Below are 18,906 nucleotides of genomic sequence, written 5' to 3'. Positions count from 1 at the left end.
CCTGTGTGCTCCTACCTCCACTCTTATAGGTCACCCTATGTTCCTGCCTCTTCTGGAAGAAAGTATTCACTACAGCCATTTCCATCCTTTTTGCAAAGTCAACTACCATCTGTCCTTCTGCGTTCCTCTCCTGGATACCAAACCTGCCCATCACCTCCTCATCACCTCTGTTTCCTGCACCAACATGTCCATTGAAGTCTGCTCCAATGACAACTCTCTCACTTCTAGGTATGCTCTGCATCACTTCATCAAAGTCCAGCCAGAATTCCCCCTTCTCCTCCAGCTCACATCCTACCTGTGGAGCATACCCGCTACAACATTGAACATCACACCTTCTATTTCTAGCTTCAGACTCATCACTCTATCTGACACTCTTTTTACCTCCAGGACATTCCTAACAAACTCCTCCTTCAAGATAACTCCTCCTCCATTTCTCTTCCTATCCCCACCATGATAGAACAACTTGAACCCTGCTCCTAAACTTCTAGCCTTGCTACCTTTCCACCTGGTCTCCTGGACACACAGTATGTCTACCTTCCTCCTCTGCATCATGTCAACCAACTCTCTACCTTTTCCTGTCATAGTTCCAACATTCAACGTCCCTACTCTCAGTCCTATACTCTTGGTGTTCCTCTTCTCTCTGTTCCTACAAACACACTTTCCTCCTCTCCTACTTCGACCAGCACCCTATGGGTGAACAGCACCGAATGCGGTCGTTGTTAACACGGGCCTCGAAAGATCCAGTATGGAAGTCATGGGTTTGATTCGCATGTTTGATTTGACAAAAGTTGTACGTCAGATGCCCTTCCTGACACAACCCTCTGTATTTATCCAGGTTTGGGATAAAATAAGACACTGGCTTGTGTCCTCTTGCGGCTGCATTCTCATACAGGTCTATCTTATCTTAACAATGTGTTCCTGGGTGTCGGTACAGCACAGAGCTCCTGGACAAAGAGAAGGGGATGGCAGAAGGTATCAGGTGGAGGACGCACCGGTGTTCAAGACCAGAGATGAGATCAGGAAAAACTAGCAGAATCACTGACTGGCTCCACAGCCTCGTCCCTACTGGTTTGTCCGGTCTGGTCGGGCCAGAGGACCGACGGGTCGGACACACAGCATCATGGCCTCATGTTATACAGTCCTGTACTATTTATTATAGATGCGAGTGCAAGCCTCAAACATCAGCATTTCATTACGCAGTGAAAATATCTGTCACTGTTGGAGTTTTACAATTTTTTAAAAGTGTACTTTTAGTCCCATTTTTTATGAATCCAGAGAGAGAGAGAGAGAAACAAGAGAGAGAGATGGGATGTAAACTGGGAGACGGATAGGACAGGACATGGATGGGTGGAGAGAGGGAATGATGGACAGGAACGCACACCTTGTCCACGTGTAACCATGGTAACAGTTGCTCTGTATTATGTACATATTAAAGAAATTTCCAAAGCTATATTAAAGTTTTGGGGCGCAAACGTTCATTGACCATATATGCTGACCTCATTCTGAAACTTTTTTTTGCATTTTTAAATTTCAAAATGGCTTATTAAATTATGATCCCTCAACTTATGGATATTCATTCATTCAGTTATTGTCTACCGTGTGTTCCGCTTTTTGTGGGTCATGGGGTTTGCTGGAGCCCATGAGACAGGGGACACTCCAAGCATCAGCCAGTGCACTGCGGAGCCACATGGAAGACACACACACACACACACACACACACACACACACACACACACACACACACACACACACACACACACACACACACACACACACACACACACACACACACACACACACACACACACACACACACACTCACAAACACATACCGGCAATTTGGAATGATCAACCGATCCAAGGACGGTCATATTTCATGGCTCCTCCAGCTACAGCAGCCCTCCACCCCACTGGCATTTCAACTGTTGTTATCCTGTCTATTATTACAAGTGTGAAAGCTTTGCTTATATGCTATTATACTCTGTATTATTATCATTATTGTTATCATTATTAAATGTCAGAGCTTTGCTCTCACACTACTGTTATTCTGCTCTTTATTGTAATTGTAAATGTCAGAGCTTTGCTCCTACACTATTGTTATCCTGTGGTTTCACACCCCTGATTCCCAGTGACATTTTCCCAGTTGCACAATTCCACTTAGCTTTTTGCTCTTGGTTTGATAGACAAATATTTTTTTTCAAAGATTTATTTGTGGGCAAAACCATTATTTTATTTGAGACTTTATGTCAGCATTCACTTCTTCACATACCGTACCTACAGCCATGTAGGTTCGCCAGAGAACACTATTCATGCCCACATCTATCTGATAATGATTTGCTTGCTAGAATACTGGGGCATGATCCAACCCTTAAGGTCTGCATTTCTTTTATGTACAACTTTATTCTCAACTCCAGTTTGCTTTCAACAGAGAAGACGGGACAGGACAGTCGGTATCGAAGTCTGGGCACAGACCAGGGAAGGAGGCCAAGCTGCCATCCATACTTCATCTCTGTGTCGTGGAAAATCTGATATAATTCAAGACCCTACATAGGCTTCATTTCTCTAGGGATCACTTCACTGCCAATGATCCAATCGCGGATTTTTAGTAGGTAGTCATATGAAACCGTACGCGAACGCTATTGGCCGATTGCATCCGGAAGTGTGCTGCATTCCAAGACTCACGGAATGCAGCGCACTTCCGTGTATTAAAGAAACACTTAAAAGCGCTTTAACCAGTCTATAAGAGTGTATAACAAGTAAATACAGATAGAAGGTGGTTTAATATCAGTATGGGGAGGGCTCATAAATGTTAAAACTACTGTAAATAATAAAATAAATAGTTTGTTGCTATATAGCGGAATTTCGTTTATTGGTCCCTCGTTACTCACATTAACCGCGAGTAACGAGGGATTACTGTATATACATATTTTTGATATGATTCCAAGAAGTATGTTAGAGCGTTACAGGACATGTATGAGGACTGTAAGACAGTGGTGAGGTGTGTGTAGGTGTGACAGAGGAGTTCAAGGTGGAGGTGGGACTGCATCAGGGATCAGCTCTGAGCCCCTTCTTGTTGCTATGGTGATGGACAGGCTGGAAAAGAAGACTGTATATACATATTTTTATTAGATGAATGTATACACATGGTACACATATGGTCTGTACCTACGTTCTTTACGTACATTCAAAATGTACTCTACAAACAGTACTGTCATTTCTGTACTAATTGTGCATACATCACACACAGAAAATCTATTGTGTAGACACACTGGATATAATGTATATAATCATTATACACATAAAAATAACACGCGTCTGTGCACATACAGAATTGTAGACAACAGAATTATTAATAAAAGAAACTGTTTGAGTCACGTGATTGAAGTCTAGAGGAAACAAGACAGCGACTGGTCTCAGTTAACAGTTTATTGTTATCACAGGTAAACTACAGCATTGGTCTCACACACATTCGGTTCTGGTAGAACTCGGTGTGAGCCTCATGTTATTGGGCATCTCCATCCCATACCGGGGGATGGAAAGCCCTCAATGCTTTGTGATTGGACTGTAACGTTTTGCTCAGTGTTTGTGGATGTTGGATTTCAGAGTGTGTACCTGGCTGGGGCAGTCTGAAGAAATTTGGCACAGATCAAGGATAATTATCAAACATAATGGCCGTGATCCAACCAATTAAAATGTTTACCACAACTCAAGGGCAAATATCAACTCTAGGTTCTAATTACTGCATACCAGAAACCTCAGATGAACTAGGGGTTGGTACTGAGTTTCCTGCACAAGGAAATGAATGACCAAATTATCACAAAACATTCGATCAAAAACTCAAATTGGTGATTTTTTCCACTAGAAAGGGTCAATAGGCAACATGAATGAAACCCTGACTGAATGACTTACTCTGCAGTGAATGCACAAATACCCTCCATGCACCGCATTGTTAAAACAGAGTCCAAACATTCAAACGATGCTGATTTTTAATGTGTAACACGAAAATGAGCACACAAAAAACTCATGTTAAGTTTTTGTGTACACAATCATAATAAGACATTCGCACACTCAGCTGAGCCATGGTAGCACAGATGGAATGGAATGTTAAGTTGTTTCATCGGGATCCTGTAACCCTACTTAAACTAGTGTATAACATGAATCTGTGTCAAAACATCATCGTCAACAAACACTGGAATGTAATATTTCATTTATAATGTGGTGTGTGTACTCTTCTCATTAAAAGCACCGTTGTTGACAAATAGTGGCTTTCATTGTCTAGTAGGGTCTGTGGGGCAGAGAAAACAGAAAGAGAATTAGACTAAATTAATTAATTTAATGGTGCCAAGAGAAAAATAATTCAAAGATAGTTTGTGAGTTTTGTTGGTTGTTTCAACAGGTAACTGGTCGGTGTGGTACAGAGTGCTTCAGGCACTGTGGATCTGGTTTCTGACTTGGCAGTATAGTCCCCTTCTGTTAGCACGGATCTCTTGATTTCCTCAAATACTGTACATTTTGTCTCTGGGTGGACAGAGAGGTAGTGTCAGAAGGGTGTGTCAATAGTGGTGGATGAGAGTGTGCCTAACATAAAAGGTGAGGACCTGTCGGACTTGACAGCAGATGATCTCAACATGGATTCCAAAAGCATGACAGAAGAGGTAAGATCTATTCATGTGAGGACGTCCAGTAGGACAAGATCGGTTCAAATTTGTTGAATTAAAATTGAAGTATTTCTAAATTAGCAGCTGCTCATAGATCTGTGTGTGACTCAGACTCATTGCTTCATGGATAAAGCTGCAGTGAGACAGACTGACCAACGTGTCAGTCTGTCTCTATACTGTCTAACAGCTTCAGTTCTGCTGATTCCCAGCACAGACACAACTCTCTATTTAAAAAAATTTTTTTTAATAAAAATGTTCTTAAACAACTGGGCAACAAAGATTTTCACTCTCGGATGAGGCAGTTAACCCTTTGTGTTGCTGCAGGATGCCATCAGCCTTCTAAAAACACTGAAGCCCTCTAACAGTCCTCAGGGGCTTCAGGACCAAAAGAAGAGGTACTGTCAGCAGCAACTGGATGAGATGCTCAACTTCCTGGAACGAGTTGGACTCAGAGTGAGCCAGTCAAAGCTTGTTCAATTAGTCCTTGAAGTTGTAGTGATGATGACGGAAGTATCAGTGTTTTCTACAACCATGGGCTAACAGAGTCCTTTAGTCTCGCGTGTTTGTGTGTGCGTGTGTGTTTGTGTGTGTGTGTGTTAAAGGTGGAGGATCTAGATGGTCTCAATATCATCCATGTGACAGGAACTAAGGGTAAGGTGAGTTGACTAAAACACAAAGTGCTTCTAGATGTTATATTTACAATTTAAAACAAATAGTTCATATCAAACACAGACGTGTGTATTCACATATAGACCTGAAAAATCTGTGTGTGAATGCAACCAAATGAAACTCAGAAATGTCGCCTGTCACTGATAGAATGAAGCCTTCTGATTAGAGACACTATATGATTGTTCTCAGATGTGCAGGGACACTGTTACCCAGCTGTAGTGTGTTCATACCATCAAACCGGACAGAGGGAGAAGGAACAGACAGCCCTGAACATTGTTGTTCGAGATTGATTTGAAGTTAACCTTGGTGACTGTCAAACTAGCAGGACCAATGGTGTTGTCACTGATGACCCAGGCTACAACACAACCCACGACCTCCAACACACCCTGTGTCTCCTGGGGGGTTCAACTTCAACCACTTAGTAGTTCACCTGACTTCTATTTGCCATAGAACACCATGAATGTATCGTCACGAGTCAGGAGGAAATCGTGTCGCTCAATTGTGTTTCTGTCAACACTGGATTTAAGGTGCTCGTATGCCAGGCTAAACCAAATTTTCATCTATGATATCTTTAGTGTAACTGTTGGAAATTAGAAATAAAGTTTGAACGGGTTTTCCCTCCGTATTTGAGAAAAATCTAGCATGTTTATTTCTGCTAGCAGCCCGATAGAAAAAGTATTATCTTCTGGTCCAGTTCAAATACGAGCAAATTCTAAAAAATGAATTCAACTTTTATGAACACAATCAACACAAAGACAAACATAGAAACACACATGGAGGGAGTGTCAGTGTGTTTCAAGATATGCCCTTAAAGAGTTTCTCCTCGTGTTACAGGGTTCTACATGTGCGTTTACTGAACACATTTTGAGAGGTCACGGATTTCGAACAGGATTCTTCAGGTACTGCAGTAAATTATTCACACCTGTCCTCTGACATGAGGGGTGGTATTGACTTTGTTGTGTAGAAACCAGAGGAAAAACAGTCAGTGAATAGTGTAGTAACAATCCCCTCAGTGCCAGTCCTCACGCGTTCTTGTCCTGCCAGCTTAAAGTAGAGCCAACATGAGGCTGCAGGTAGAAGCTGGCAGCAACAGGTGTGCTGTTGAATCTCTATCAGCGGCTGGTAAAGGTGCTGTGATCGGCTTTAAAGCTACACTAAGGCCTTATTTACACAATAATATTTTTGAGGAAATTTGAGAAGTTTTATTTACATTTTTTAAGTTGTTAGTCTTCAGCACAAACCAAACCTGACAACCCATTTGTTCAGTTTTTTTTTCTGTTCTTAAAGATTTTTTTTTGATGGAGTCATCAGATGGGATATGAATATAAGTATTTACAAATCAGTTTTTAGGTACCATATTTTTTCTGCATAGCATTTGTCCAAAAAACAAAAGATCTTTTTTAAAATTGAAAACTTTCTGAATAGAAGTAACATGGTGTCTCAACCCCCTTCTCCTGGTGTTTCTTTCTACAGTTCTCCACATTTAGTCCTCTTCAGGGAGAGGATTCGTATCAACGGACAGCCAATAGGAGAGGAACTCTTCACGAAACACTTCTGGCAGATTTATGGACGCCTGGAGGAAACCAAGGTAGGTCATATAGAAGGACAGAGATGTATGGATCAGATGGACAGACAGATTAGGGTGTAAAAGCATTCTGTATATTTGATTTAGTCCTGACGTTCAGATACTCATTAAAGGGTTCCTATTTAAAAAAGCCTGTCTTCAGGTCTCTACAGATACATAGTGGTCCTCCCTAACCCGACCACATCCTAGAATTTGGAAAACAAATGCTGGAATTTCTGAATTTCTCTACCAAATAACAAAAGCTTGTAAAAACCACGTGACCCTCGTGGAGACAGGTAGTGAAGGATGTGGGAGGATGCGGTGTTGATTCTGAGGTGAGCCCGAGTCTCTTGTGAACTCCGTTCACCACTGTTTCCTGTTTCCTTGTCATTGACCCCTTCAGGACGCCCATGGAGGGTTGATGCCACCGCAGTTCACTTTTCTCACTGTCTTGGCATTCCAGGTGTTTCTTGAGCAGAAGGTAGGGAGCTGCTCCCATCAGACTGCTCTCCTACAGTCTCCTGGATTGTTCTTTTTCATGTCGCTGGATGAATACAAACATGAATGACTGACATCACCATAGAGATTAAAAGCATTTAATTACTTATTGTACAAGTCGTTTTAGATTTAAAGAGCTCGTTCTGTGTCCAGGTGGATCTAGTTGTACTGGAGGTTGGACTCGGTGGAGGATATGACTGCACCAACATTATAAGGTGGGAAGCTGCAGCTGGTCTAGTGAGTATGAAACTACAAAACAACCAGCCAGATAACTGTAACCCGAGACCCCACGGTGACACCAGTGTCACACGCACTTTGAATGTCCCCGGATCTTCGTTACGAAGCTTTATAACTGATCTTAACTCAGTGACAGCCATGGGTCTGTGACAGGAAGTGATCTCTCCAAAGTAATGGTGTGGCCAATGTGCAAACTACAAGGAAGCATCCAATTCCAAAAAGCCTTTTTTTTGACACTGCAGGTAATTTCAAACACATGAAACAGGTTTAATGCTGTGATGAGATGTTCTATATTACATGAAGTTTAAATATTTTCTGCTGGTCAATTAAACGTGTACTGAACAATTAGAAACACAAAATAATGTTAAAGTATTTAGGTTTTGTTACAAAACATTTGTGACAAACCTGCACATAATACGAACAAATGTTTACTATCCGATCTCGATCACATAAAAATGTAAATGTTTTATTTCTGTTCAATACTAAATATTCAGTTTCTGAATTTCTATTTAATTTGTAGTATAAAAGAAACAAGCGCTGCACTCTTCACACTATTTTTTGCATAATCTATGTTTTTAGGTCTGTTGTTCAGTTCTCTGTAGCTATGGTAACTTATTGCTAATGTTTGCAAATAGGCAGTGTTATTTATTTTTGATGCAGTTTGCATATTTTATGATGCAAAGTAAAACTAATGAAGAATTTTATGCTAAACTTTGCTATAGAAGTCACAGTTTTGATATGTTATGGAAATTCAAATTTAAAAAAAAGCTCTTTGTGTGAGCAGGCAGTAGAAACTGTCAGGTTTATTTATTTTCAAATGGGGAATATTTTATCACTTATGAACAATGTGACTTATGTGACACAAACCAGATCTGTGGTAATAAAAACTGTTGTTCTGAAAAAAACTTTAGAAACGTGTTCCATACGGTCCACTTGGTCTGTGGTATAATCCACATCATTTTCCTGTACGGATAAATGGGTGTGGGTTTTCTAAGGTTAAAGAGCTGAAACATGTTTACCAACTATCCATATTTGATAAGCTTGACTTACAAATGAGCAAATGTTTGACCTACCCAGGTGCATTTTGGCACGGTCATCTTTATTCTGGTACTTCATGTGCTACAGTTAATCATTCTTCTACTTGTGTGAAACTCTTACAGCCAAAGAAAAATGTTGGTGTTGTTGCTCGAGTTCTTTCACCAGCAGACGTGTGACCACAGTGTCAATGTGAAGGTGTTCATTCAGGTCCCTGGAGTGAAGTGTCTCCACCCTATTGGAATATGTCTGTTATTTATTAATAACTTCATCATCACAGAAGCGAACTAATTTAAACCTTCTGTGTTAACAGGAAGCCGTGGGTGTGTGGCATTGTCTCTCTTGGTATAGACCACATTAAGATTCTTGGGGACACCATTGAGAAGATCGCCTGGCATAAAGCAGGCATCTTCAAGGTGAGCCTGCTGTACACCTGTAAAATGAAACATGTAGTCTGTACATCTCAGTGTCCTTCAGCAAGACACTGATTCACAAAAACGTCCTAATTAATGTTCCACTGGTGTGTGTGTGTGTGTGTGTGTGTGTGTGTGTGTGTGTGTGTGTGTGTGTGTGTGTGTGTGTGTGTGTGTGTGTGTGTGTGTCTGTGTGTGTGTGTGTGTGTGTGTGTGTGTGTGTGTGTGTGTGTGTGTGTGTGTGTGTGTGTGTGTGTGTGTGTGTGTGTGTGTATGTGTGTGTATATTCTTGTGAACCACTCCTGATGAGCAGGTAATGCATTGTATGTAAGCCTCTGCATCACTGTACTAAATCTGATTGGCTGGATGCTGACTTGTGATGTAAAGCCCTTATACGCGGTTGATTAGGATTGAACGGTCTTTATAAGTGGGACTCTAGGCCTCCTGTCTGGCAGTTCAGAACTCAGCATCCTTCTACCAATATATTCACTATCTCTCCTCTGGACATGTCCAAACCATCTCAGTCTGGCCTCTCTGACTTTATCTCCAGAACCTCTAACATGTGCTGTCCCTCTGATGGACTCATTCCTGATCCTATCCATCCTGGTCACTCCCAGAGAGAACCTCAGCATCTTCATCTCTGCTACCTCCAGCTCTGTCTCCTGTCTTTTCCTCAGGGACACTGTCTCTAGACCAAACAACATCGCTGGTCTCACCACAGTTTTGTACACCTTTCCTTTCATTTTAGCTGAAACTCTTCTATCACACATCACACCTGACACTTTCCTCCACCCGTTCCATCCTGCCTGGACACGCTTCTTCACCTCTTTTCCACACTCTCCATTGCTCTGGACTGTTGAGCCTAAGGACTTCTAATCCTCCACCTTCTTGATCTCTTCTCCCTGTAACCATGGAAGTCATAGATTTGATTTGCATGTTTGACTTGGCAAAAGTTTTCTTCCTGACACAACCGTCTGTATATATCCTTGCTTGGGACCAGTACAATAAGACACTGGCTTGTGCCCTACATTACATAAGGGATAAGCGCAACAATTCAAATCAGCCATCATAAAAATTGGACAAACTCCATCCATTGACGACTATTGAAAGGATCCAGTCTGTGTCACATGAGAAAAAAACATGCGTTAGTCCAGTAGTCAATTAACTAATAATCTTACTAATCACATGAATGCATAGGTTCTGAAACGTGAGCACACGTTTTCTCCTTACATTTCCCGTGTCCACTCATGATGGATGGCTGCTTCAATAGAGAGAAACTGACGCCAATACTCCACTGACATTACTTGTCCATTACCAGAGATTAGCCCATGTTCCATTCTATATCATCATCATCTGACAATCTATTTTATCATTAATTACTGACATACACTTGTCCAGTTTTAAATGGCCATCATATTTGGTCTGTAGGATCACACAACAATGGCCAGAGCTGCTGCTGCCATTGTTTAAAGAATTATGCAGCACATTGCATTTTATCATCAATTCTAAGTTCATCATTGAAATTTTGAGTTGTGTTTGAAACCACCGGAAAGTGAGTGAACCTTGTATTAATAGGTTTAATGTTAATGTATTAATAGTGGCTCAGTTGGTAGAGCGGGTCGTCCAATGATCGCAGGATTGGCGATTCGAGTCCTACTCCCACCTAGTCATTTATTGTTGTGTCCATAGGCAAGACACTTTACTCTCATTGCCTCCAGCAAGTGAATGCTGGAGTGTGAATGTGTGGTCGGAGAGACTATTGGCACAGATTGGCACAGATTGGCGGCCATGTTTCCGTCAATCTGCCTCAGGGCAGCTGTGGCTACACATGTATTTTACCATCACCCAGTGTGACTAAGGTGTTCACCCACTTCCACCCAACAGATCTCCTCTCACCGTGTGCTTTGTCACGAACTACTCGCCTCTGGCTGTGACCGTTGTGCACGGGGGTTCTGTATTTGACAGATGTAATATATTCGACAGATCCACTGTTAAAGCGATTTTGAATGTCTAGAAAGGCACTTAAATCTAATCTATTATTATTAATATTTTTATAAACCAATTTATAATCTTACTATTAAAAATGATGCTGTTTTTCCAGCCAGGGGTTCCAGCTTTTACAGTCAAACAGCCAGAAGGTGCGATGGCCACGCTCAGGGACAGGGCCATCGAGATAGGAGTACGTAACCATTAAGACCAAAACAGTGTTTTCTTACAGACATTTGAGTTCACCTGGTTGTAGAAGTCCCTGTTTGAGCTCCTCAGATTGATGTAATCCACTGTAACCTGTTGCTGCAGTGTCCTCTTTGGGTGTGTCCAAACCTGGAGGACTACCAGGTAGACGGTAAACCGTTGACCCTGGGCCTGGCAGGGAAGCACCAACACGTCAATGCCTCTTTGGCTCTTCAGCTGAGCCATGCTTGGTTGCTAAAAAGGAAATCTGTCACAGGTGGGACTGAAAAATCTGAGACTTTTTTTAAATTTTTCAAATACAGTTGGTAAGTACACTGTGTGTTTCTGTAAATGTGTAAACAAAGGCAGAAAGAATGTGTAAAAAGTCTTCAGTTCAGTTCGTTGTCTGAAAACTCTGTCTTCATGACATGTCCTGCTTGAACAGGTGAAAGCTACACCTCCACCTGTGTTGAGAACGGAAGTTTACTCAAGGGGAATCCCTTCAAGATCAGTGCCATCATGCTGAAAGGTGAGTCCTGTCCATCTATCAGTTAATATAGAGGGTGTCATTTGTATTGGGGGATGGGGGGGATCATTCCACCCTCTATACATCTCTACCTCTGCTGAATGAATTTGATCCATGAGAGTTGTAGAGGCCAAGCCAAACTTTTCACTTCTCTACTATCTTGTTCTCCAGGTTTCCCATTGACAGGGGGGGGGGGCACCCCTAGTGACTCTGTAGACAAAACTGTTTGATTTGGGCAATAAACCAGTCCAATCTGGTCAGAGATAAACCATTTGCTGGACAATGGCACCAGGTGTACTGTGGCTGGTCTTTCTTAAAAACCCTCCAGACATCAGTCAGCTCGTCCTCCATGAGCTGATTGATGCTGTGGGACGAGGCAGGATGAGGTGATTCCTGTCCAGGTTGTGATCCACTGTACAGTTAAAATCACCCCCTAAAAACATAAAATCATCACCGTTAAAAGATTCAGACAAAAGATTTAAAAATGACATCCAGTCCACAGCGTTGGTGGGAGCGTATCTTCAACTTTTCAAACTGAGCTTCGAGTTTTCATAAAACACCTGGAATAATATCCTCCACCTCATAAAATACAGGCAAAAACCATCTAGAGAACAGACACCCCCCCCCACTACAACTGGATTAAAAGCCCTCCTGCAGTCACTCAGGTTGTCTGCAGCTCTGTGGGTCTCCTGTAAACACATCACAGCCACCTTCCTCAGCTCCATTCATTTAAAAATAGCAACTCTCTTAAAATCAGCCCCCGCCCCGTTGACATTTAAAGTGCTGATTTTGAAATCACACATAGATAAAGGAGAGAAGGCGTTTAAAAGAAGCCAATCAGTAAAAAGAAGAACAGCAGATGCTTTCAACAGTCATCTTCTTCAGTAAATAGCTTCTTCACTCTCAACACAATATTATCACAAACCATGGTAGCTTTTTATCTAGCACGCTGTTTTATATGACTGGAGGTGCGTTCTAAATGGCCCCCCTGCTGGCTGGGCTGACGTGGGGGCAAACAAGAGTAAAGGTGTTCTGTGTTACTACACCATTCTCCACTACCTCACCAACCTTAGCCGTGCTGTCCACAAACATGACAATGGTTCCACTCATGCTGGTGGCAGACTTTGAGAAATATTCCTTCAACACATGACTTAGTCTTCATTTTGTATAAATGTTCTAGTTTAGTCTTAGTTTTAGTTTGTGAGTGTGCATTTGCTCTCAGGACTAGCGGCCGTGGAGTGGTCTGGCCGGGCTCAGACTCTGAAGCACGGAGCAGTTACGTACTTCCTGGATGGAGCTCACACCATGCGCAGCATTCAGGTGTGTGTCGACTGGTTTAAAGAGGCTTCAGCCCAGCATCAGTCTAACGCCAGGTGAGCATGTCTGTGTCATGACGATGAGTGTGAGTCAGTGGAGCTGCATTTAGTGAGTAGCTTTGTGTGATTGTCCATGTAAATTTAGAGTATTATTCCCTGAGTATTATTCCTGCTATTTGGAGTCACTTCACACACCTCAATCTTATCATGTATGGGTTTTATCATGTATGGGTTTTATCATGTATGGGTTTTATCATGTATGGGTTTTATCATGTATGGGTTTTATTATGCATGGGGGCAGCAGTAGCTCAGTCGGTGGAGCGGGTCGTCCAGTGATCCAAGTTCGGCGGTTGGTTTCCCACTCCTGACCGTTCACTCTTGGAGTGTGAGCTGGCAGTGGGAGGAGCCAGCTCACCTCCCGGAAACTGCCGAGGTGCCTTTGAGCAAGACACCATCCCCTCCAAAAGCTGCTTATTCAGGCCGCTCCAAAGATGGGGCTCCCGTCCCTCGGCCCCCCTGTATTTACTGCATGCCTCCAGGCCCCTTGTGTGTGATTGGTTGTTTCAGGGGCCTGTACAAAAACACATATGCTACTAACAGATTATATGTAACTATATGTTACTAACAGATTAACCACGAGTGAAAACACAATAATTTCCCTACAGGGATCATTAAAGTGTACTACTACTTCTTCTTTTTCACTGACAGATGAAGAGGTGTGTCTCCATGACACCAGTGTTCAGCACTGATGCATAAATCACAACAGAAATGGGTGTTGATAATAGACGTGGTAATGATACATTTACATCTTAATTATTAATGTGGATGAAGATATGGTAAAATTAGCATGCTGTGTGCTCTGCCCTCTTTGCGCTGATACAACAATCTCCGTATTGTCATACAAAATGAAATGCAAATATTGTGCCCAATGACATTTTCCTTCCTCCAATGCTGACCAAAGATGGTAACACACCTATTCTCCACAACGGTCACATTCCTTTTTGCAGTATAACCTCAAACCGTTCATTTTACCTCCAGAAAGTAGTGCATCCCTGGGATGCGCTTCAAGAACAATGTGTGCATCCCAACATGACATTTATACATCCCAAAAGTAATAACAGAATATATGGTAGAAGAGTATGCAAGGATTGAGTTTAACCAGTAGTACAATATAGAAACTAAACACACTGTTAATTTTAATGATTTTATTAATAACATCATAACTGTTATAGTAAAAAGAAAGAAGAGTAAAATTATATATTAGTTTTATCAAAATGTTGAAGCTTGGTAGTCCTTTAAAAAAACAGTTTTAGAAATAAAGAAAATACGTAATCTTTTTTTTTCACTTTTACTTTTCACTCAATAGTTTTCTTTTCCTTTAATTCATATTTTCTCCTGTGGACACTGAACCAAGCTGACAGAACCTTCACACACATTTAGTTATATCTGTAGTAATATATGTAGTAATATCTGTAGTAATATCTGTAGTAATACCTGTAGTAATATCTGTAGCAATATCTGTAGTAATATCTGAAGTAATATCTGTAGTAATATCTGTAGTAATATCTGTAGCAATACCTGTGGTAATATCTGTAGTAATACCTGTAGTAATATCTGTAGTAATACCTGTAGTAATATCTGTAGTAATACCTGTAGTAATATCTGTAGTAATATCTGTAGTAATATCTGTAGTAATATCTGTAGTAATACCTGTAGTAATATCTGTAGTAATATCTGTAGTAATATCTGTAGTAATATCTGTAGTAATATCCGTAGTAATATCTGTAGTAATACCTGTAGTAATATCTGTAGTAATACCTGTAGTAATATCTGTAGTAATATCTGTAGTAATATCTGTAGTAATATCTGTAGTAATACCTGTAGTAATATCTGTAGTAATATCTGTAGTAATATCTGTAGTAATATCTGTAGTAATACCTGTAGTAATATCTGTAGTAATATCTGTAGTAATATCTGTAGTAATACCTGTAGTAATATCTGTAATAATATCTGTAGTAATATCTGTAGTAATATCTGTAGTAATACCTGTAGTAATACCTGTAGTAATACCTGTAGTAATATCTGTAGTAATATCTGTAGTAATATCTGTAGTAATATCTGTAGTAATACCTGTAGTAATATCTGTAATAATATCTGTAGTAATATCTGTAGTAATATCTGTAGTAATACCTGTAGTAATACCTGTAGTAATACCTGTAGTAATATCTGTAGTAATATCTGTCCCTTTTTCTTCATGAACTTTTGATTGTTTTTTATTCTAGAAAACACTCATTGTCACTTGCTTTTTCTCAAACTTTTGCATCTTTTTTGTAGGTATGGTGATAATCAATCAATCAATCAATCAATCAATCAATCAATCAATCAATCAATCAATCAATCAATCAATCAATCAATCAATCAATCACCCTTTATTATAATCTCTTAATCCCACCAGCAGACGTTCCAAAGCGCTTTAACAGACAGACAAACCCAACAGGACTTCTTGTCCTCTGGGGGGTCGAACTAACTCCTCTCTCACTGCAGCTTAGAACCAGCAGTGAAAATGTGAGCAGTGTTCTGATTTGTTGGTGCTCTGACGCACACAAACATTTCTCTGTGTTCGTGTCATAGTGGACGTGTGGTCAGAGTTGTGATGTTCTATACTTCAGCTGACAGAGACGCAGCGGTGCTGATGAGACCACTGGTGGTGAGTACAGCTGTCTACACAATTACAACAAATAAGACCATAGTCTTCACTGATAAACCCGCTAGTTAAAACATCACCAGCCTGTGTTTCAGCATTCAGTCAACTTTATTTCAAATAATTAATCTTCAAAACAAGATTAATTGTGTTGAATAGTTACAACAAGCACTTTATGGTGAAACTGTCAATAATTTATTCTTTCTTAAGTAAAGTAAAGTATTAACTCAAGTGATTTCTTCAAATAGGGGGAGGAGAAGTGTCATAGTTTTGTTGAAGAGTTATGGAATAATACAAAGAAATACATGTTAGTATATACTGTATATTTATGCATTTTTGTTTTACTTGTGTGTCTTTTCAGCAATGCAATTTTGACTTTGCTGTGTTCTGCCCAACCATCACTGAAACCTTTAATCCTAGCAAAGCAGGTAAGATCAGCTGATGTTTACTTTAAATGAACTGTTCATGACATCAGGTGGTTAGCTTTATCGTACAGCAAGAAACCTCCAGAAACTCCAAAAATATGCAGTTTATGTAAAGTGATCACCTGTTTCTCTGAAGTGTGTGTGCACATGGGCGGCGGTTTGTCAGTCATGTGGCGCTGGTGACACGTGGAGAGTGTACCCCACCATTCATACACAGTGTAGTCAACTGGGATCAGCTCCAGCAACACCCGTGACCCGCAAAACGGAGAAGCGGCTGGTTGAATAACAAAAACACGTTATAATAATAATGTGACATAAAGGATTCCAGCGCTGGTTCTTCTGTAATCCATATTTATATATATCTATATATATATATATCTATATATATCTATCTATCTATATATATATATATATATATATATATATATATATATATATATATATATATATATATATATATATATAAAATTATTTTTTATTTTTTTAGAAAAATTAAACCATTCCATCATTTCACATTTCTCAGACCTGGAGAGCTTGGATGAAGAAATATCTTACTGCGTTGATGTGGAGAGATGCTGGCGTCGCTACACTGACCTGGGGGAGAATAGACAACTGCATACTGAGGACAGCCTGCCCCCAGGTCCTGACAAGAGAAAAGACACCCTGGTCTTCCCCTCCATCCTCAGCGCCCTCCAGTGGATCACTCAGGGCAGGGACCCAGTGGTGGCAGACCCATCAATTCCAGTATCCCCTGCTGATCCCAGCATTAGGGCTAAAGCAGCTTTTCTCCGTGATGCAGCAGAGATCCAGGTCCTCATCACTGGAAGCTTATATCTGGTGGGAGGTGTACTTAAAATCTTCCAGCTCCCTCCAAGAAAATGGAACATGTGACAATTAAATCCGTCAATACTACTGTCTTTTGAGAAGGGGAGGTAGTCTGCTGACATAAATGTTTGATGAGAAACCTGTGATACTAACGCACTAGTTTGCTTTAGGTACTTACTTGAATGGGATTAATGGCGTACAGGTATTGCTGACTCTCTTTGCAAATCAGGGTGATGGGATGGTGGTTGTTTATTACAATATTACAATGTGGGTTATTACAATACGACATAAACTCTAAATGAATCATATCAAAAAGTACTAACTTGACTGTATGAAGTTGTGTTTTCTTCTCCTGATCATTACTTCTCACCTCCTTTCTATTGTTTCTACAATTATTTTGCCAAGATTTATTAAAGCACTACGTACACTGAGTCTACTCATCTGTGATGTGTATGTGCAGCTATTCTGGTACGATCAGATGATATACCATGTAACTGTCAAGACAATCCACAATGGTTATTGAAAACACTTGAAACTTACAAAAATAACAACAAATAGAAATGTATTGAAAATTAAACAATCAAAATCAGTGATCACTTTCGTTCAACAAACTACTGAAAAATACCTGGACAAAAATGATGGTACTTCTGTAAAAGATTGAAAAAAATTGACCAGAGGGACATGAATAACTCAGGTGTGTCCTGGAATTGGCATCACAGGTTTGTTGAATCTGATAAGTACTCAGTCTGCCTATTTAAAGGGTGATAAATACTCACTGTGCTGTTTGGTGACGTGGTGTGTACCACACTGAACATGGACAGCAGAAAGCAAAGGAGAGGGTTGTCTCAGGAGCTTAGAAAGAAAATTATAGACCAGCGTGTTAAAGGTAAAGGCTATAAGACAACCTTCATGGACGTGGCCGCAAGAGTAAAATTGACGATATATTGAAGAGACGGATAGTTTGAAAAGTATCCAAAGAGCCCAGAACAACCTCCAAAGAAATTAAAGATGAACGATCCAAGGCCAGGGTACATCAGTGTCAGATCGCACTATTCATCGTTGTGTGAAGCCAAAGTGGACTCCATGGGAGACGACCAAGCAGGACACCACTGTTGAAAGCAAATCATAACAAAGCCAGACCGGAATTTGTGAAAATGCATGTTGACTAGCCACAAAGCTTCTGGGAGAATGTTCTTCGGACAGACGAGACAAAACTGGAGCTTTTTGGTAAGGCACATCAACTCTATGCTCACAGATGGAAAAATCAAGCTATATAGAAAAGAACACTGTCCCTGTGAAACATGGAGGAGGCTTAGTTGTGTTCTGGGGCTGCTTTGCTGCGTCTGGCACAGGGTGTCTTGATCCTGTGTAAGGTGCAATGAAATCTCAAGACTATCAAGGCTTCCTGGAGAGAAATGTTCTGCCTAGTGTCAGAAAGTTTGGTCTCAGTTGCAGATCGTGGGTCTTCCAAAAGGATACTGACTCATAACACACAGCCAGAAACACCCAAGAATGGCCTAGAGAAAAGCTTTGGAAAAAAAGCATTGGAAAAGCCTCAACGATTGTGACTCCGCCTCATCGCGGATCTTTGGTAGGCAGTCACGTGATACTGTACGCGCATTCTATTGGCTGACAGCATCCAGAAGTGCGCTACGTTCCGTCAGTGTCAGACTTCTGTGAGACACAAAAGTGCTTTAAACAGTCTATCAGAGTGTTTTAAAGGTGATACAGATAGAAGGTGGTTTAATATCAGTATGGGGGGGTTCAGAAACGGTTAAATTACCGTAAATAAGAACATAAATAGATCGCAATCTCGATCGCTGATTCCTCGATTGCATGTGGTTCCTGGAACGCATTGACCGCATAG

General features: G+C 40.7%; 1 protein-coding gene across 1 annotated transcript; it reads left to right on the top strand.

The window, feature by feature from the left end:
• The first annotated feature begins 4,628 nt into the window (after positions 1–4,628).
• Positions 4,629–17,438, top strand: LOC137608806 (folylpolyglutamate synthase, mitochondrial-like). The gene is made up of 15 exons (XM_068335386.1): positions 4,629–4,655; positions 4,983–5,111; positions 5,261–5,314; positions 6,162–6,226; positions 6,801–6,915; positions 7,295–7,372; positions 7,543–7,604; positions 8,975–9,077; positions 11,176–11,253; positions 11,373–11,523; positions 11,692–11,775; positions 12,995–13,145; positions 15,720–15,795; positions 16,151–16,217; positions 16,738–17,438. Exons 1-15 carry the CDS (start codon positions 4,629–4,631, stop codon positions 17,103–17,105), a joined length of 1,608 nt encoding a protein of 535 aa, XP_068191487.1. The 3' UTR covers positions 17,106–17,438.
• Positions 17,439–18,906: the final 1,468 nt, after the last annotated feature.

Source organism: Antennarius striatus, chromosome 15, assembly GCF_040054535.1.
Source record: "Antennarius striatus isolate MH-2024 chromosome 15, ASM4005453v1, whole genome shotgun sequence".
Classification (NCBI taxonomy): Eukaryota; Metazoa; Chordata; class Actinopteri; order Lophiiformes; family Antennariidae; genus Antennarius; species Antennarius striatus.
This window is presented reverse-complemented; position numbering and strand designations above follow the sequence as displayed.

Coding starts and splice junctions, on each gene's coding strand:
- LOC137608806 (XM_068335386.1), top strand. CDS start 4,629: ATGGATTCCAAAAGCATGACAGAAGAG. Junction 5,112..5,260: donor TGGAACGAGTTGGACTCAGA/GTGAGCCAGTCA, acceptor TGTGTGTTAAAG/GTGGAGGATCTAGATGGTCT. Junction 15,796..16,150: donor TGCTGATGAGACCACTGGTG/GTGAGTACAGCT, acceptor GTGTCTTTTCAG/CAATGCAATTTTGACTTTGC.